The sequence below is a fragment of the Furipterus horrens genome, unplaced genomic scaffold (genome assembly GCF_987537825.1).
Source record: "Furipterus horrens unplaced genomic scaffold, mFurHor1.1.pri manual_scaffold_6, whole genome shotgun sequence".
Classification (NCBI taxonomy): domain Eukaryota; kingdom Metazoa; phylum Chordata; class Mammalia; order Chiroptera; family Furipteridae; genus Furipterus; species Furipterus horrens.
In genome coordinates, this window is record NW_028327176.1 from 53820546 (window position 1) to 53840613 (window position 20068).

General features: G+C 51.5%; 1 protein-coding gene across 2 annotated transcripts in view; it reads right to left on the minus strand.

Annotated features, from left to right (window-relative positions):
- RAB11FIP5 (RAB11 family interacting protein 5) overlaps nt 1–20068 on the minus strand; it is a 34770-nt gene that overhangs the window by 11257 nt on the left and 3445 nt on the right. For both annotated transcript variants that reach the window (XM_090281513.1, XM_090281512.1), the window contains exons 2-3: nt 2550–2986; nt 1732–2413 (exon numbers count right to left, since the gene is read on the minus strand). In XM_090281513.1, coding sequence (XP_090137639.1) covers nt 1732–2413; nt 2550–2986 — 1119 coding nt within the window. The remainder of the gene's footprint in view (nt 1–1731; nt 2414–2549; nt 2987–20068) is intronic.

Sequence of the window (20068 nt, forward strand, 5' to 3'; positions counted from 1 at the left end):
TTGAGAATGGGGACACCTGTATCTATGGGCTCAGCCTGGAGCCCCATCCTAGGCCCTGCTGGACAATCCAGCAGCTCTCCAGGCTCAGAATTAGAAAAAGGCAAAGGGGCCAGACTGGTGGTGAGGGGCTAAGATACTGTGATTTGTAAGAAATACGTATCTGGTCATTTGGATGACCAAATATATATTTCTCACATATATGTGGTCTTCTTCCACAGTTCCTGGATCAAAGCTTCCACAACTCTTGAAATTTCCTGAGTGATAATAGCAATGGGAGCATCTTTTGTCATTATATATGGTCTCCTGCCCTCAGTTCCTGAAAACACATGAGAGCCATAAAGGTAAAATGGGTATTGGTTATTCATAACAACTGGGTTTACATTAATGAGGTGACTTTTGGGAAGCACCTCATGGGATGAGGACTGGTTGCCAAGGGAACCAACCAGGAACAGAGAGTTGGAACTTTCAGTCCAATCCCCAAATTTCTGGTGGAAGCAGAGCTGGAGGTCGAATCAATCACCAAAGGCCAATGATGTAATCACTCACCCCTAAGAGACAAAGCCTCCAAAAAAAATCTCAGAGGATGGGAGAGCTTCCGGTTGGTGGGTTGGTGAGCACGTGGAGATGTGGGGAAAGTGGATGCGCTGGGAGAGGGTGCGGAGCTCTGTGCTCTTTCCCCATCCTATGCCCTCTGTGTCTCTTCCACCTGGCTGTTCCTGAGTGACAGACTTTTATAACAAACCTGTGATTTAGTAAGTATCGTAAGTGTTTCTCTGAGTTCTGTGAGTCATTCTAGCAAATTAATCAAACCTAAGGCGGGAGTTGTCGGGAGGCTCCTATGTACAGGTGGGAGGGTGGGGACTGTCCGGTTAGACTGAGCCCTTTAACTGTGGAACCTGATACTACCTCAGAGAAAACAGTGTCAGAATTGAGTTGAACTGTAGGACACCCCCACACTGGGACTGGATGCATAATCCTGATTGGTAACAGAATCCTCTTAGAAGCTCTGCCCAGGGTCTGAGCTAAAGGACTCCTGTATCCCTCTTTTGGGTGGGACTAAGCGCACTCAAAACAGAGCACAATCATCAGCACTTGCCAGGACTCAAGACCAAGCGACCCAGAGAGGGCCAGAAGCCAAGGGTCTCCAAGGACAGAGGGTGGGTTACAGATCTCAGGGGAGCCGCCCACAGCCCCTTGCCAGGACAGGGGAATAGCTGGAGGTGGGTATATGGGGAAAGAGGTGGAGGCATCAGTTACTGGACTCCCCTCTCAGGAGAAAGAGATCAAGAACCACCTAGGGCAGCTCGGGGGAAGTCTGAGATGTAGTCCCCAGTCCCCACCTCTTTACCTGTCAAGGCTTCCTTACTTTGAGGCCAGAGGACAAGAGGTTCAGAAACAAAGAATTCATACAAGTGGCCTTCCTGCTTTTCTCCCATTCCTCCCTCTCCCTCAGGGGGTGGGTGTGCCAACTCCTGAAGCCAGGCCCACAACTGAAGAGCAGTGCTCCTGTCCATGGGCCTCCCCAGCACAGTGCCCTGGAGACTCACCTACCTCCAGGTGCAGACGCAGAGCCTTGGTTTAGGGAAGGCCCCACTCAACAATGCAAAGCCAGAGCCCCAGCAGCCTGCCTGAGGGCCACATCACGGCTCCAGCCTTCCAGTCCTGGGATCCAGGCTGCAAACACCCCAGCTTCCTCCCCCAGGGGCAAAGCTTGTCTTGCCAGGGACATACCTGGGTTTCTGAGTTGGTTCCTTGGCTTCCCTCAAGCCAAACCAGCTACTCTTGACCTTTTCCTCCCCGCTGGATGAATGATGGGGGGAGGCCCCCACGGTGGGGCCTCCCCTTTCCCCCAGAGAGCCACGGCGCCCCAACTCGCTCCGACTCAGCCCCTGATGGTGATGGTGGAAGAGGCCCATCCGGGGCTTCCGCTCCTCCTTCCGGGTGCCTTCCTTCTCCGCCACAGCCTCAGAGGAGGCCACCATGGGTGTGGCAACCTGCATGGGCTTCCCCTCTGAAAGCCGGGTCCCCTCCTCCTCTCCAGAGTGGCTGGCCCCAGCGGCCAGCACTTTGGCCTGAGTGCTCAGCTCCTCCTGTCCAGGCACCGCCTCGGAGCTGCTGGTGCTGCGGCTGCCTCTTCCCCATGAGTCCTCTGCGGGCCGAGGTCCCTCCTCAGAGGGCCGGCCACCAGAGGGTAGAAATGGGCCTGAGATGGAGCTGCGATGCCGCAAGGGGCCTTGGGGCTCCTCGTTGTAAATGTGGCTCCCGTTGACACAGAGAGAAGAGCGGGTGGCGGTGTCGAAGTGGCCCTGAAGGTCGAGAAGGGCCCGGGGAGGAGCAGCTCTCATCTGGCTTGCCTCATCGCTATAGGTCCTTTTGTGGGTGAACAACTTGGGGGATTGTGCAGAGTCCCTGCCTGAAAAGGAAGCACATGCAGGGTTAGCACAGGGAAGACAAGCCCTGTTTCCTTGCTCCAGGCCTCCCCTGCTCCCTTGAGGGGAGAGCCCAACCTCTGCTAACATCTGCAACAGGTGCGGTCCCTTGTCACTCACCTCCTTCGGTGGACAGCCAGCTGCTGCGGCTTGGGGAACGGGTGAGGAGCTCAGCTCCAGGGCCCTGGTAGGCCAGGCTGCCACTGGCTGAGGACAGTGTGCTGTCCGAGCCCAGTGAGGTGTTGGACTGGGTCAGGGAGGACTTGCGCAGCTTGTTGCGGAGGAAGAAGCCTTTGGCTTTGCTCATCTTGCCCAGGCTGCCCAGCTCAGGGTCCTCTAGGGCACTGCTTGGGAGGATGGCAGACGCGGATTCCAGGTCATACTTCTTCTTGCCCTTCATCTTGTCCTTGATCTTGCTAAAGGGGGACCGAGGCTTGTCCTTCATGGAAAGGTCAAACATGCTGGCGCTCAAGTTGTTCCGCGTGAACTGGATGGTGACTTGGATCTCCCCACGTTCCTTCTCTTTCTTGCCTGGCTTGGAGTGGAGCTTGTACCACCTGAGGAGACCAAGGCGGGAGGGAGACGTTGGGCAGAGCTCTGGTCAGACACTGGGAGCCTCACCTCCACCAGTGCCCGTCACCTCGCCAGGCCCCTCCTTGCTCTTAGGGCCAGGACAGCCTCTCACCACAGGCGCCTGCTCTGACACACAGGTCTTGCCTTCCAGGCCACAGGCATAGCTGAGAAACGATACAAAACTTCTCCATGATGGATAAAACCATGTCCTGAGTAAGGGACGCTCCTTGGTGCCACTAGGCAGGGCAGGGGTTACCATCCCATAGCCCCCTTACCCCAGCACCTTCCCTGGAACTCAGAGAAACGCCGCCCCCCCCCCCATGCCCCCACAACTGACACTCTGAGGCTCAGAGGGGTGTGGCTCGGTCTGGGAAGGACTCTTACATCTCCAGTCCCCTGGTATAGGCAGACCTGCCCACATTTTTCCCTGGTTACATCATCTCCCCTGGCCAGTAATGGCCAAAGCTACACTCTGAGCCACCAGTGAGACCAGGAAAGAACAGCTCACCCAGAGGCCCTGGGCCAGGAACACTAGTGCCTGTACGCACACACCTCGCCCACTCACTGACTCACCCCAAACCCCACCAGGACCAGCTCTGCAAGATGGAGGTGTAGAGCAGATGGCATGAAGGGGCCTTAACCCTTTGAGTGCCAATGTCGCTGTGCGTGACGCTGACAAATTTTCCCAAAAGCGCCAGCATTGCTCCCAGCAACTTTTTTCAATGGCTATAAATGTAAATAACAATGGAATAATTTGTATTTTATGTTTTGTTCTCTTTTTGTGTACCTCAGTTTATATATTGATATAACTTTTTCTCATGTTGATCCAAATTTCAAATTACGCATGGCACTCAAAGGGTTAAGCAGATTCCCAGTGAAGGGAAAGAGTTCTCCTATCCCATGAGCATCTACCCTGTGTTCCAATGGAGGGAAGGGTCTCTCATCTCACGCCCACTCACAGCTCACACCAAGCCCGTGAGATCTGAGACCCTGCCCGAATTCCACAGATCGGGAGGTCGAGGCTCAGAGGCAGTCACTCCTCCAAGAACAAGCTGCCAGCAAGAAGAGGGGAGACGCAGAGCCAGGTTTTTATCACCCCCAAACCCATGTTCTTCCCACTGCACACTCCCAAAAAGACCCCTAACACACATGGCCAGGGTAGGTGGAGCCCACCCTACAGGGGAGGGATGTGCACTGAGCTCTTCCTTCCTGTTTCCCAAATCCTCCTCCCCCACCACTCAGACTCCTAGGGGAAGGCCCAAGAAGGAAGGGCTGGCCAAGACAGTTCTGCCTGGCTGGCCGCACCATACAGCATACAGCGTCTGTGTGGAGCACAGAGACACCCCACATCCTTCCCTTCTCAGCGCCCCCAGGTCATGCTCCTGCCCTCTTCCACAGATGTGAGTGGAGAGGTTCTACAGAGACCAACCAGAAAGTTTGTGAACTTAGGGGCCCCAAGCCTAAATGATGGGGCCAGGTACAGCTGGAAACGGGTAAGTGAAAATCAGGCCCCTTTCTCACACTACCCCAAATGTGTAACCTCCCCTGCACTTAAGAGCTGAAGTAAAAAATTCAAAGGATGAGTTCCAAGATAAACTGGAGGAAATCTCCAGAATGTAGAAGATTAAAGATAAGGCGATTATTAGAGGTCAACCCAAGGAAGTCCACCACTAGTTAACTTGAGAGTCCAACAAGAGAGCCAAGTCTGCTCCCATGTTGTGAGGGGCTTAGGAGTCTTACCTCCTCTCCACAAAATAAGACAGAAGCTGAGCAACCTGAAAATCAACAATTCGCAGGGTATTTTTAGGGCAGTGAAGCTATTCTATATGACACTATAACAATACATACATGTCATTATACATTTGTCATAACTCATAGACTATAAAACACAAATGAACCCTAATGTGAACTATAAGCTCTAATTAATAATAATGTATCGATATTGGCTCATCAGTTGTAACAAATGTACCACCCCAACACAAGATGTTAATAACAGAGAAAACTGGGAGAATTTAAGAAGCATATGGTGGGAGCTCTCTGTACTTTCCACTCCTTTTTCTGTACACATAAAACTTCTCTAAAGCCCTGGCTGGTGAAACTCAGTGGATTGAGTGTCAGCCTGCGAACTGAAAGGTTGCCGATTCAATTCCCAGTCAGGGCACATGCCTGGGTTGTGGGCCAGGTCCCCAGTTGGGGGTGGGCAAGAGGTAACTGACAGATGTTTCTTTCAAACGTTGATGCTTCTCTACCCCTCTTTCTCCCTCACTTCCTTTCTCTCTAAAAGTAAATAAACAAAATGTTTAAAAACTCCTCTAAAACAAATTTTATTAACTAAGGAGAAAAAAAAAGACAGAGTACGTGCAAAGAACACAAAGAGGATGAAATAATGAAGGAAAAAATACAAGAAAGTTTTCCATAACTGAAGGACATGAACACCAACACAGAAGGTCCCACACATGTGCATCACAACGAACAAACAAACAAAGAAAGACCCAGCCAACAGGTTATCATTGTGTGGTTTCAGACACCAGGTATAAAAAGGAGACCTTGGAGGCTTCCAAAGACGGGTGATAGGTTCATACATTCAGGAATTAGAATAGCATCAGGTCCTCGCTAGCAACACTGGCACCATATGGAGTCTTGAAAGGCCAAACTCTAGTCACTTCCCCAAACCTGGCCTCGGCCCCAATTAGGGTAGCAAGATCCTGGAAGGTGGGGCAAAAGAGAAGTGTATGGCCTCCAGCCCCCAACCCTCCAAGCCCTGAGGAGCTGGATCAGCAAGCACAGACATCCTCTGCAGGGCATCAAGGTCAGGGGCCCTCAGCCCCACTGGTCACCTCCCCACACCACAGCATCAACACAGTTAGTCTGGGGGAGCAAGGCTGAAGGGACCTGTCACTTCCCATGTTGTCTATTTGTGTCCTGTTTGAATTTTTTACAAGGAGCATATATTACTGTCCTAATAGGGAAAAGAGATAAGAAAATGCCTGTTCCCACAGAATGGGCTGCTTGCTTGTCCATCCATCCCGTTCAACAGAAGGAGGGTGTCTCACTAACCCAGGTGATACTCAGGTCCCCTGCCCTTCCCAGTCCTCTCCCTATAAGGTCACCTTTGCTTCCCTGCTGTTCACCAGTAAATTTGGGGTTCTCTCTGGACTTGTTTTTCAGGGAGGTAAGGAGGGAGAAGACTTTCCTCACCATTTTCTGAGACTGTCTCACCCAGAGCAGAGTGAGACTGAGAATGGCCAGGGCCTGCCTCTGAACCTCCAGCCAACGTCACCCAGCTATCTCCCTACCACCTTACCCTACTTCCCTCTGCCCATCAGGCCAGGCCTGAACTGGCTCCTGACTGGCCCCTCGGGTACCCCAAGGACTTGACCACAGCAGGCAGTCTCCCAGGAGTGTGACCTGCACAGGCTGAGATGGCAGGGTACCACAACCACCAGCTCCCAGACAAAGAATACACCCCTCACTCCCGCCCCTGCCTTCTGCCTTCCCCTGCCTGTCCACAGGGTCCCCCTAAACAGACCCCAGGCCTGTCAGGCACTGCAGCACACAGTCTGGTTGAGGTTAGGAAGCCCTGAACATTGCTGACATGTGCTAAAGACCCCTCAGTGAAATGATGGAGACTCTCTCTTTCCAGAGCACCGCACACAGCAGACCCCAGAGCAAACGGGCTTTGAGCATCTCACCCTTGCAGACGGAGTCTCCTATGGGGAATGAAACAACAGGCTCCTGTGTCCCAGTTCAAGTCTACCTCCTCTAGGAAGCTCTCTCAGGGGCCACCATCCTGGCCCAGTCCAGCCCTCCCTTTCTGACCAGGTATACACACTCCGAACCAAAGTCACTCTAAACCAGGTCTGGCCACAGTCCACTCTGACCATCCAGTATTGTCTTTCCCACATGCCTGGGATGTCCCTAGCTCAAATATGTGCCCTGAGGATATTTATTAAGCACCCCTCCCCACCAGGCACATGGTTCCAAAGTAAAGAAACAATGTTGGTAGTGAAGCCTGGAGATGTTACAAGCCCTTAGCGATTCACTGCCCACCCTCCCGCTCGTTTCGCCCTTGCTCTGCCCACCCCTTGCTCCAGGCTCTCATCTGGATGCATGGGGCAGCTGGCATGCGAGCTCAGAACTGGCTCTGCACCCTGAGTGCACATCTGGCCCCACCACTTAGTGGTGTGTAACCTACACCTACCAGGCACTTCCCTAAGCCTCCGTTTCCCAGGCCACCCAGTGGGAATACCACCCTACCGGGGCTGCTGAGAGGATGACACACGCAAAGCCTGGTCATGTGGAGCCAGTGCTTTCTGGTCTCTCTCACAGCTGTGAGTTTCAGGAACTTTGGCTTTGTTCTCAAATCCCTAACCCTAAGCACTTGCCTGATCTTCAAGGGAATCTGCCAGCTCCTTGAGCAAATATCCTTCCTCAGTTACTCAGGGCTGGCCACAGAAGAGACAGCCCCATGCAAGGAGCAGCAGGGCCTCATGCCCTGGCCTCTGCTTTTAGAGTTTCCCCTCCTCCTTGAACCTGCCCCCGACCCATACCCCACCCCTGTGCATGAGCCTTCTCTCTCTCTCTCTCTCTCTCTCTCTCTCTCTCATGCTGTTCAGTACATGCCAGCCAGGATGGGCCACTGCAGCCCTAGGACTTCCAACTCCAAGGCCCAGGCTGAGGCCTGACCTGGTACTTCCATCCATGGCTGAGGCACAGCCAGAATCAATGAGAACTGGCCCGAGGCCCCAGCACACAACTAGAGGTGACTCCTGAGTCAGAGCTATCCAGCTTATCCAGCTGAGACACCCAAGCCTGCTATGTATCAGCACGGGATTTCTTTTACATTAACTCATACCAAGATGCCACCTAACACCTATGGAATCAGAACAGCTGGGCCCAGGAACCTATATTTTTAAGTGAATGAGGAGGAATCCCTCTTCAGGTGACAATACACCAGACCCTGTGTGAGAATCACAGTGGGATGGTCCCCTGCCTGGTTCACATCACGTTGTAGATCAGAGAGCAACTTTCCTCCACCTGGAATCATCCTCAAGTGGTACCCAGATAAAACTGCATCTCTCACCTGCCTGGCTAAGGCTTGCCTTCCAAAGTCTGGAGGACATGCTTCTTCTGAGAGGACTGGCCCTGGCAATGTCCGTCCCTCCCCTAGGAGGACACTATTTACCAGAAGAACGTGCATGTGGTGCAAGGGCAGGCACCATTAAGCATTTCCTATTAATAAAGCGTTGTAAAATGAACAAGGCCTCCTTTCCAGGAAACCACTACTGAAAGGGCACCCCCAGTCTCAAAGCCTGGGTTCCTCGGCTCCCGCAGCAGGTAACTCACCAACCTGCAGGTCCTTCACTGCACATAGTACACTGTTCCACCTGTATCATACCCACCTCAACTCGCACTGTCTGGTGCACCGAACTCTCCGAGGCCTGGGCAGCATGTGCTCAGAAGGCAAGGGCTTCCACAGAGATGACCAGCACCTGGGACTCATCTGCAGCCAAGGCATGATGGGCACCTCAGGAAAGGCGCAGTAAGAGGAAAATTTGCCCCTGAAGAGGTATGCACTGCTATGGATGCTGCTCTTTGGGAGTAACATTCATCAGTGCTTCTCACACTGCAATGTACCAAGGATCCCGGATCTGGCTACAATGCAGATCTGACCCTGTGGGTGCAGATGGGCCTGACAGGACCTCACCTGAGCAGAGGGAGACATGCAGAGGGGCTAGAGAAGCAGCAGAGCTAGCCTCGTGCACTCACTGCGTGCCAGGCTCTGTGCCCTTCACTACCCACACAGTCCAGGAGACAGGGCCATTCTCCCTACCCTGTGGATGAGGGAACTGACATAGAGAGGTTTGCAACTTGCCCGAGGTCACACAGCTAATAAGTGATGGAGTCCACACTTGAACATGCAGATGTATAACTCTAGCCCATGCCCTCTTAGCCTTTAAGGTGAAGCATTTCTCATCAGGCAGAATGCAAACACTTGGGCTGGAAAAGAGCTGGTGGGAATCACAGGCTCCCTAGGAGGCACGGAGATTGGGGTATAAAGACCAGAAACCCATTCGAAGGGTGGGCACAATCCCTGAAAGGTCACTGAGGAAACCTCCGGGTTTTGTCCTATCCCCAGGCCATTAAAACTCTGCCCACCCCCATCAGCCATCAGGGTCATGAATTCCTGAGGGCTGACCATGAGAAAGCTCTTAAAGGGCCCTGCTCTACCACATTATCTCCTCCATGCTGCCATGGCCTGACAAAGTTCAGCAGGCCCAGTGTGAACTTAGGACTCAGCCCTCAGTCCCTTCCCAGGCTGGACCCCTCCCCACACACCACAGGGGCAGAGGACAAAGGTGGGACGCAAGGAGTGGGGGACTTGCTGCCTCCCCCGTTAGCAAGACCACAGCCCTACTTACTCCTGCTAGTGGGTTCCTGGGCCCACCATACCCAGCTCTCCACCCACCTCACTGGGCATGTAGCTGGGCTAACAGTTGCCCCAACACATAACTGGAAGAGCGCAGCACTCTGGGAGGGACAACCTAGGGCAGATGTCAACACAGGCAAGTGCCAGGGTGGTGGGGGCCACAACAACCCCAGGCCCAGGCACACCTGATTCATTTCCAGTTCTTACAAGTCCAAATTCAGCTTATGACCCAAAAAATCATGGCCCTGTCTGATCCCTGACACACAATTTATTTCAGACCCCAAAACCAAGAACTGTCTTTGTCTCTTTTTTCCCCTAACAGCCCATATCGAAATTTGGAACTCTTTTAGCTCTACCTGCAAATTATGTCTAGGATCCAAACCCTGCACCATGTCACCCTATGGTGTAGGGCACGACTGTCGCCTGCTGGACATGGCAGTTCCCTGCTCACCTGCCTCCCTGCCATCCTTGCTCCACCCAGCAGACAAGTGAGCTCAGAGTGCATCACGCCCATTCCTCTGAATGAGGAGAAGGACCTATCTTTTGGCTCCTGGCTCCCTTGACTCTCTGTGTCTCTCATTCCACACTGGCTTTCCTGGTGTCCCTAAACCCAAGAGGCATGTTCCTACCTCAACGCCACTGCACCAGCTTTACCCTTAGCTGAGACACAGGCCTAGATCTCAAGCCATGGGTCTCTCATTCATGCCAGTTCATCTGAACCTCCTCAGCCTTCCCTGAGTACCTCCACTACAACGGTCCCTTACCCCATTTTTATTGCTCAAACATACTTAACACTACCTGACATGTAGCAGAGTTGTAGAGTAGCAGTACCTATGTGTGTTTGTGCACATGTGCATGTGAGCATGCATGTATCCCACACAGGAAAATGACGGATGTATGCACAGCCACTGAACGTCTGTCTTCCCCTGCTCTACAGGTGGCAACTTTATTCTGTTCATCTCTGCTTCCCCAGCACTTAAAGTAGTGGGCACTCGGCTTATCTGTTCAATGAACTAACCAATTAATCCGTGAATTGACTTAGAGACTTGTTTGTCCCTGTTCACAACTGAACAATCGTGTCACGTTTCTGTCATTACGAATCTGAGGGTTTTATTCGATGACAACGGGAATTCCCAAAAAGCAAAGGGGGGGCCTCCCTGTCCTCCATCCCGCAACACGAGCCCCCAGAGGGAAGGGGCCACAAGAGCCAGGCTTCAAGGGGACAATTTTCAAAGGGGACCTTCTTTAACCCTGAGACCCTCATCCTCTGTCTCTGAGGTAAGAATCCCATTAAACTTCCCTGGGAGGGAAGGTGCCAACCAGATTTGGGAAGTGCCCAGACTCATGAATGAAGGTGGCTGATGATCCCACTCCAGCCATCACCAGGCCACTAGTCTTATCACCATTAACAACTTCATGTCTCACTGAGCACCTGTTGTGTGCTGGGCACTATACTAAGCACTCGACCCACCAAATTATATCCTACTGATCACTTTAACAGCCCTGTGAGGTGGGTGTAGGAGGCTGACCCTGAGAGTAGCTATCAGCATAGAGTGGAGCCAGGCTGCCGGGTTAAGCCCCAGCCCCATCACTTATGGCTTCGTGACCTTGGGCAGGTCACCTAATCTCTCTATGCCTCAGTTTCCACACCTATAGGGTTAACGGAAGTCCATTCCCCTCACAAAACTCTACAAGAATTCAGTGGATTGTATGTGGAGCACTCAGAGAATAGGGCCTGGCACGTGGGCAATGCCACCCAGTGTCAGCTCACATGTTTTTACAGATGCAGACACAGGGGCACAGAGAAGTCCACTGAATTAAGTCACATGGTTAGTTTCAATAAGTAGGAGAGCCAGGGTTTGAACTCAGGCTCCCTGTCCCCAGAGCCCCTGACCTTGATCACTGCACTGGACTGCGTCCCTCTGCAAGTCACACACACACACACACACACACACACACACCCAAGCCCGGAAACCCCTGTGTCCCTGCCCAACCAAGGAATCTAAAGTCACTCCTTATTTCTCCAGAGCAAGGGGGTATGTGTTAGATGAGAAAAAAATTACATATTTATTTTCCCTAATCTTTAACTGAAATTTATCATTTCTTCCAAATATAAATTTTTACAACATAAGTAGTAGAGTAGCAGTACCTTTGAGTATATCGCCAGGAGAAACCAGATACTTTCATATCACATTACAGATGTTACAGATGTCACAAAATACTGTCTATACTCATCACTACTTTGAACTTTAAATGTGTTAGGCCATCACTGCATCATATTATTTAATACAGTAATAAGGTCCATGCTACTTTATCAAATAAATGTTTTAATGTGTCAATAAATGTGCTTCAGTATCATTGGTGTACTTTGTAATCCTATATAGTAGAAGATCTTGTTCCAAGAAGAGGTCCATGGCACAAAAAGGGCTAAGAGCATCTGCTTCAGAGTAGGGAGGGCACAAAGGCAGCCTCAATGCGTGGCACCCAGACTGAGGCCTCGAGGTGAGGACAGGCACTGCTCCCCAGACTCCACTCTGGGGCCTGGGAGGGCCTGATGGGCAAGAAGCTGTCCAGGGCTCTGGGACACCCCAGCGTCATGCTACGGTGCTCAGCCTGACCCTCATACACCCTGCATGCCAATGAAGGTCATTCCAAAGAAACAAAAATAGGCAAGTGTACCTGCTAACTGGGGCGGAGCATGTTCCCAGAGCTTGTTCTGATCATGACCCCAATACCACTGTCTCCAACTTGGTCCCCACCTGAGCCACACCTGCTACAGCTGTAAGCCACCAGGCTAGCAGCTTCTCTTTTCTGGCTACGGCCGCAGCCCAGGCCTCTTGAGAGACTGGCCTCACCTCAGGGTGGTGAGCAGCTACCTCCATGCTGGGAGGAGGGGCCAGCAAAACCAGAAAATGTTGACTTGAACACCACCCCCTGAGGCAAATGAAGCCAACCAGCCCTTAGGAGAGACAACTGTGTGGACTGACATACTGACCGAAGAATCTTCCAGAAGGGAAACTGAGGAGCCAATGTGAAGGAGAGGAAGAAATCCTGATCCAGTTTCCCTTGCCTGGCCTCACTGTCCATAACTAGCTTCCCTAGAAAGTTAGTACAAACGGGGGGCTTCAGGGTTCCAGAGGGGGAAGACAGAGACCCACAAAGTTGATGTTGGGGAGAACTATAGGAGAAAACACCAAAATATCTAACCAGCCATAACACTGTCTGTCCCAATTTCCAGTCCAGACCAGCCACTGGCTGTTTTAGGTGACTCTGTATAGATGAAATAAATCATTTGCCTTCCAAAGACTTACAGACTCCAGAGACGTGCCAGCCCGCTCCCGCTTCCCCAGGCTCCAGAGACCTGCAGTCTCTATGTTGGCAGGAAATGCCTACCAAGTAAATGACTAGTGTCTTGCACACTGTCCTTGGGGCAGGGTGTGTTTTTAATTTGAAAGTCATCATTAACTGAAAAATAATGACAAAAAATGGTCATCCCTGCTATTACGGTCTGCCATTTCTATGTAGAGTGACCAAACAGTTGAAAGGGAAAGCTCCCCCTTATGGCAGACCCCTGACAGACACAGAAGAAAAAGCAGGACTGGAACCCTAGGTGGCAATGCACATCATGGGGATTGAAACCACTGGGAGAAGGGCTGATGGAGAACTTCATAATTGCTGGGTGGGGCTAACAGCCCAGAACCCACTGCTTAATCTGGGCCTCATGGAAGGCGATATGCAGCACAGTCAGCACCCCCACATGAAAGGACCCCTGCTAGGCAGTGAGACCTGGGAAACAGGCCTTCCCGACCCCAGTGTTCAGGGGCTAGAGAATCAGGGCGAAGTGCATCCTCAGGGACCCTTCAGCCAGGGTCACAGTGTGGGATATTCTCAAGGACAAGGAACCCAGCTCCTCCATCAGCAAAGGGTTGAAAGAAAAAGAGAGGGCACTGTTATACTGGGAGACCTAACACCAGACACAGTAGGGGACCCCTGTTTGGATCCGGTTCAACAAGTCATCTATGAAGAGACACTTCTGTTGTTGGGAAATTTGAACATGGACTGGATATTGGATGGTTATGAAGGAGCTGGTGTGTGTGTGTGTGTGTGTGTGTGTGTGTGTGTGTGTGTGTGTGTGTGTGTGTGTGTGTGTGTGTGTGTAAATGGCATTATGGTAATTTTTTAAAGCCCATGAAGCTGTTAGAGATGGCTGAGAACATATATTGAAGAATTTATGGAGCCCTAACTTATTTATACTCTCCTCTGCTCCACCTGGAACTAATAGTGGCTTTATGAGACCCCGAGGAGGGCCAGGACACAGGTTTTTTCTCCTTGTCCTATGACTGGGCCCAGCTCCTGGTCTTATCCCAAGCCTTGTGCTTGTGCTAACACCTCGTCATGGCCACAGCCCCAGCACATGGCCTGGCACATGGGATCCTGGTCCTGTCCTGGCACTCAGCATGTCTGGGGGGCACCAGGAACTCCCCGGAGGAGGCCTTGGCCAGGCCTCTGCTCAAAACATTTCCCAAGAATTTGCCAGGAACAGGGAACACATAAAGGGGTGTCCTCCAGAAGCTTGTATCTCATTGGGGAAACAAGATAGCCACATAAATAAAGGAAGAAGGTGATCGACACCACAAAAGTGCACCACCAAACTGCATGGGAAGGTTAAAGGGGACAGTGAGATGAGTCAGGAGAGCTAGGGAATGACACGGCATTTATACTAGGCCTTGAACGATGGGCAGGAAGGAGGCAAGGACAGGGCTAGGAAGACATTCCGGGTGAAAAGAACAGACTATGCAGGTGCCCAGGGCTGGATAGGCAAGGTCAGGCAGGAAGGTGCTTTGGGGCAGATAGGAGATGGCTTTTAACAACATGCTAAAGGTCTGTAACTTTGTTCTGGCCTCGAAGAGTACTGCAGAGTCTGAAACCAGGATAGGGCCTGACAGACGCTGTGCTGTAGGAAGACCCAGAGACACCAAGGAAAGAAACAGAGGAGAGGAGAGGCAGGGGAGCTGGCTGGAAGCCTGCACAACCCAGGGTGGGTGCTGTGGCTGGGATGACCTGAGCAAATCCTTAGGCCTTAGCAGTTACTTCTTATAATAAATTAATAAACTAGCATTCTGGTTTATACAAAGGCAGCAAAGGCTGTAATAACAGTCCAGAGCAGAGGAAGAAAAAAAAAAAAACCCTAAACTAGGACAGGAGCAATGGGGAAGGTGGGAGGGGGCAGTTTTAATCTTCTGTAGCACCCCTCTGGCAGTCACCCCACCCTGCACTCTCATGACTGACTGACAGTAGGACCCACCTTTTATCCCCACACCTAGGGTGTGATACATGGACACCTTCTCACTCCTGCTGGATAAATGAGATGGAATCCACAGGGCTTGGCTCGCCCCAAAAATAAGTTGAAGAAAAAGGTTATTTTAAGGGCACAATGGGAAAACCCCAGTGGGCTGGAAGATAGGACACCTGCATTCTAGTCCTGAATCTGACTTCCTAAGTGGCTTTAATCCAGCCATTTCACCTCTGTTAAAAAGGGTGATAAAATAAGCTGGTTAGAGGCAGTGAGAAGTGCCAACTAAACCTGTTATTACTCAAAAGTTTGGAGAGACACTAGAAAACCTTTCCCCAGAGTTTCCCCCATCCAAATACCTTCCCCCCTCTCCAAACTGCCCCAGGAGCAGTCATCCTTATGCACTATCAGAAAGGAGACGGGCGGGCGGCAAGACAGGCCCCTTCTGGCTCCCCACGCCCACAACCTAACCCACCCTTTGATTTGGTATCTACAGTGGAACTGAAAGCCTGACACAACCATAGGACAGGGTATCACCTCTTATCAGGCCAGAAGATGATTCTTATCGCCTCCTCTGACATCCTGCCTGGCACCAACAGTCCCCAGAGACAGTCCCTGTAGCCCAGAACCGTCACTTGATTAGTTGCCCTGTCTCCCTCGGCATGGCTTACTCAGCTCCCTGCAGACCCAGCCAGGTCCGCCTCCCTCTCTCCTGGGCACAAGCAATTTGTCTAATACCCCTCTCCTCATCCCTCCTACTGCTGGAGGCTCCAAAGTCTGTCACTGTCAGCTGCCTCGCACATGGCCATGACCTCACTCACCTAGCAGGAAAAAAAGCTATAAAAATGCCTGGAGATCAGCCTAACTACCACAGATAGCAACAAAAAGTATGTTTGACCAAAAGCACGATGTAGGAAAAAAAGCACTAGGCTTCCAGGTCAGAAATCTGCCTGCCACAAATGAGCAGTGTGACCTTGAACAGGTCATTCTTCCTCCTGAGACCCCAGTTTCCACATCTATAAAAATGGGGGTCACCCTGCCTGCCTTCAGGGAAGAACAAAATGAGGTGATGCTGGAAAAGCACTCTGAAAAGTAGGGCAAACCACACACAAAGATTTGGACTTATTGTCTATCAAGAGCCTTTTATATGCTGTCATCAGCCCGATGGGAGGGAGAAGGCACAGGACCAACCAGCGACGATCCTGCCCAGGAGGAAGGAAAGAACCAGCAAGATGGCCTCTCCCAGGGGCTCTTTGGCAGACAGGAAAATAAGGAAGAAGTTCTACTTAACCACATCTCCCTACCCACTTTGCTCCTAACCCCATATTCACCCCATCTAAGAGTATTGGGTCTTGGAGGTCAAACCTAAGTAGTGCAGTCCGCCGTGCCAGGGTTTCGATTCAGATTTACTACAGGTAGAGACAAACAACAAACATCCCTTCATGGGAGGTCAGACTGACCATAGGTAGAGACCTGTGTTAGAGAATGTTGAATTTCTGCAAACAAAAACAAAAACAAACAAACAAAAAAGAGGTGGAGGAGAAAATACATAATGCATTGGCTCTTAAATGCATGGAATAGCTTCGGAAGGTTACATAATAACTGGTAATATGGGTTGAAGGTCGGGACAAGGGATATTTTTCATTGTGTATCCTCTGTACCTTTAGAATTTGAACCAGGTGAACTACTCAAAAATAAGTAAGTAATGCTAAGAGAGGTACATAGGAAACTAAGCCTGGCTCCCTTCCACTCTCTACCACACTTACCTCCCCTTCCAGAGGTGCAGCCTCCCTCCAATTTGCCCAGCCCCCCCACCACATCCCCAGGAAGCCCACACTGATCACGCCAACCCTGGTGAATTAGCTTTTTCTGACCATTTCCTTCTCTCACACTTTTTTTAAAAAAGATTTTTATTTATTTTAAAGAGAAGGGAAGGGAGGGAGAAAGAGAGGGAGAGAAACATCAGTGTGTGGCTGCCTCTTGCACACCCCCAAGTGGGGACCTGCCACACAACCCAGACATGTGCCCTGACTGGGAACAGAACCAGTGACCTTTTGGCTCACAGGCCAGAGCTCATTTCACTGGCCACACCAGCCAGGGCTCTATCATACTTTTTATATACCACTTTCTAGGTTAAATATCCTTGCTGTGTAAGTCTTGTCTCAAACATATTTCCACCTTTTTAGGGAAAGGGCTATAAATCTCTCTCTTGTCCAAAGCCCTGACCCAGTCGTAGCCCAGTCATTGCTTCCTAGAAATCCAAGGAAAAATAAAAAGCAAACGATTCATCTGCATTGCTATAGGGGATGGCTCCTGAGTGTTCTCTCACAGTGAAACAAGCATGTGATGTCTTGGGAAAGGTCAGAAGACTTGTATCTGCTGATGCTCCTAGGATCTGCTCTACTGCATAAGCCAATGGGCGCAAATCTCCCTGTGGCAGGGGACTAGTACCCACACCAAGGCAGTTTCCCAGGCCTCCCCTGACTCCTGAGACATACCCTGGTGGCAGCGATCCTTTCCTTTACAAAGTGCAGGGCAACACCCCCAAGCCAAGATAGACACACAGAGACAACAGACGTGGAGCCACAGACCAAACGTGCTCATGTCAGTCAGCCAAGGCCTCCCTCTGGAGAAGCAGGTTATGCTTCCAGAGCCCCCAAGCCTAACCCGAGGTCTGCTTTAGGGAGGAGACAGCAACCTGTGGAGAACAGCTGCTGAGTGCCTGGTCCTGCGAGGGAACTGAGTCATGGGAGACAGGGAAGAACCCTGAGACGGGTGGTACATCGTGGTGGCGAAGGACACAGCATGTGCAGCCAGGCGCCTGGGTCCAACCCCTGGCTCTACCATGTACTGCGTGCCTTAGAAAAGTCACTTCACCTCTCTTTGTTTCCCTGTCTGTTCAACACAGTAAAGTACCTATATCGCTAGAGGCTGCTGTGAGCTAAATTAAGTCAAGTCCTCAGAACAGTGGCAGCACCTAGAAAGGGCTTAATGGATGATACACTAGGCCAACGAGGCAGTAATAATCCTCCAAAACAGAGTGCCACATGCTGTTGGTGTGGGAACTCGGAGAAGGTGGAGTGGCACATGGGCTCTCTGACAGCTGGCCTGACAGGTCTTGGGTGTACGTCCCCGCCTCAAGGAGGCCTTCCCTGACCACAGCTGACCCTAATGGCTCAGTCTGCTCTGAACACCCAGTGCACCCCAGCCAGGCGCCAAAATATAGCACCTGGCTGTGGCCCTTCCTCCAAATGTGGGGTCCATCTTCCTAAGGAGACCACGTCCTACAGGCATGGAGGCTGGGGTGTCCGTATACCCCTGTGGCCCCCTCAGCCTATGCCCAGCACTCCAGAAAGGCCTTAGGATTAGATGCCCACCAGGTCCGTAGGTAAGTCTCAAGTCCCCCTCTCCCATCCCAGGTGAAATGTCCCCCTCTCAGTAGAATACCACAGGCACTTCCACAGAAAGTGCCTTGGGTTGCACATGGTGCCCCAAAAGCATCTCTTATGGTGCCGGGGCCGAACAGAAGCCATGCAGAGCCTCTTGGAAAGTGTGTGATAGTAGAGTACAAATGGTCATTTCTTCTTAATTTCTATCTGGAGGCCAGATTTGAAGGAAACACAACTTTGAACCATATAGGACCTCCTAGGATCTCAGTTTTATTAGAATCCATTCAACATTAGCAAGCATGCCCTTCTGTCTCCCCAGCCTCAGTTTCCAGGTGTCTAAGCACTCTTCCAGCTCTGATAGTACAATTCTAGGATTAAGGGCTGTGCTTCCCCTCCCCACTCCCAGGTCAGCTGAAGGTCGAGGTGGCCAGAGACAAAGACCCTCCCGGTACAGCTCCTCTGAAACGCTGCCTCCGGGGAGCTGAGCTTTTGGGTTCCCTGCTTGCTGATGTGAAGCCTGGATGAGCCCCACACTCTGGGGGAAGAAAGAACCTAAGGGGTCCTCAGGCAGCTCAGTGAAAAGCAATGCAATCTTATGGACAGGATGCCAGTCCACACTGAGGACTTATTTTTATTACTTGGCTGTGGGGAAGGGCAAATCTTCTTCATAACCACATTGTGTTGCAAAGGACTGGAAGGAAAGAAGTCCTGATTCCCAGAGAACACACAGAGCTTCTGTCCTTTTGTTTCTTATCTGTCCCTGAGCAGGGTGGGGAGGGCAGGGAAAACATCTAGACAAGGCGAAAGTCACAGCACCAGGTGGCCATAATAACAAATGGGGTGGCAGCCTCCATCAGAGGAAAGGGATGGCCCTCAAGGTTACCTGGGATGGAGGCTCTGCTGAGTTGCGCCTGCCCCTGGCTGCCCACAGGGAGGGGAGAACAGGGCAGAGACAGGGTTCCCACCCAGTGCCAGACGCCGAGGGAAGCGGAAACTGCTGTGCCAGCCAGGAGGAGCTGCCCGGTCTGACAGGGGACTCACTTCCGAGACCTCTGCACTCCCCTAGACACTGCTGCTTATTAAGCAACCCCAAATAAAAACTGTCCCACAAGTTAGGGAGATGGGGCCTCCTGTGTCCTGATGACTGGCTTCTAAATACAGCCACGCCCTCCGCTGGCAGCCAGAGCAGACCTCCCAGGCCGTCCGCAGGCCTCCAACTCCAGGGCTGGGGCTGAAACAGGAGCCCGAGAAGCCGAGGACCCTTGTGACCTTAACTGCTTCCTTAAGACGTCAAATCTGGAGAGAAGGCTGTGGAGTCACGTGCCATCTGTCCACAATGGTACTGTGCCAGACATCTGGAAGCTAAGAGACAGGTGAAACCCTCAAAGACCACTTCAGCCTTAGACCAAAAGGCTGCATTTTCCTTAGGGTGCCTCTTCCCGTGCCCCCAAATCCACCCTCCTCAAGAGTTCTCAGCCCAGAAGACTCTGGTCTCAAACCTAAGTACTCCTCAGCGACATGCCTCCTGGAGGGTCCCCATGAAACCAATGGCTCTGTTGGACCAGGGCTGACAGAGCCTCTCAGGGGGCCGCAGTTTGTAGCTTGTCCACGGTCACAATGGTTTTACTCTTTGGGATGAGAAACTGGTCCCAACCCAAATTGAGTCCACAGCCTTGGCTTTTCCAAAATCTTGTTCTGAGAATTTCTTCTTTAATTATTTTGAAAGTCTCCAGAGCAATCCTTCACCTCAAAGAGTACCCCACTGACAAAGGATCTTTGGGGGCTCTAGTGCCCCAGCTACCACCATCACCATCATCGCACAAAGCAGGGCCCTGAGAATAACACCAACACTAACCTTTTAAAAGCGTGCTATGGTTCCTAAACTATATTAAGGCTTGTATAGATGGCGTCTTATTTTATCTGTACAATTCTATGATTATTATCATGACCTGGT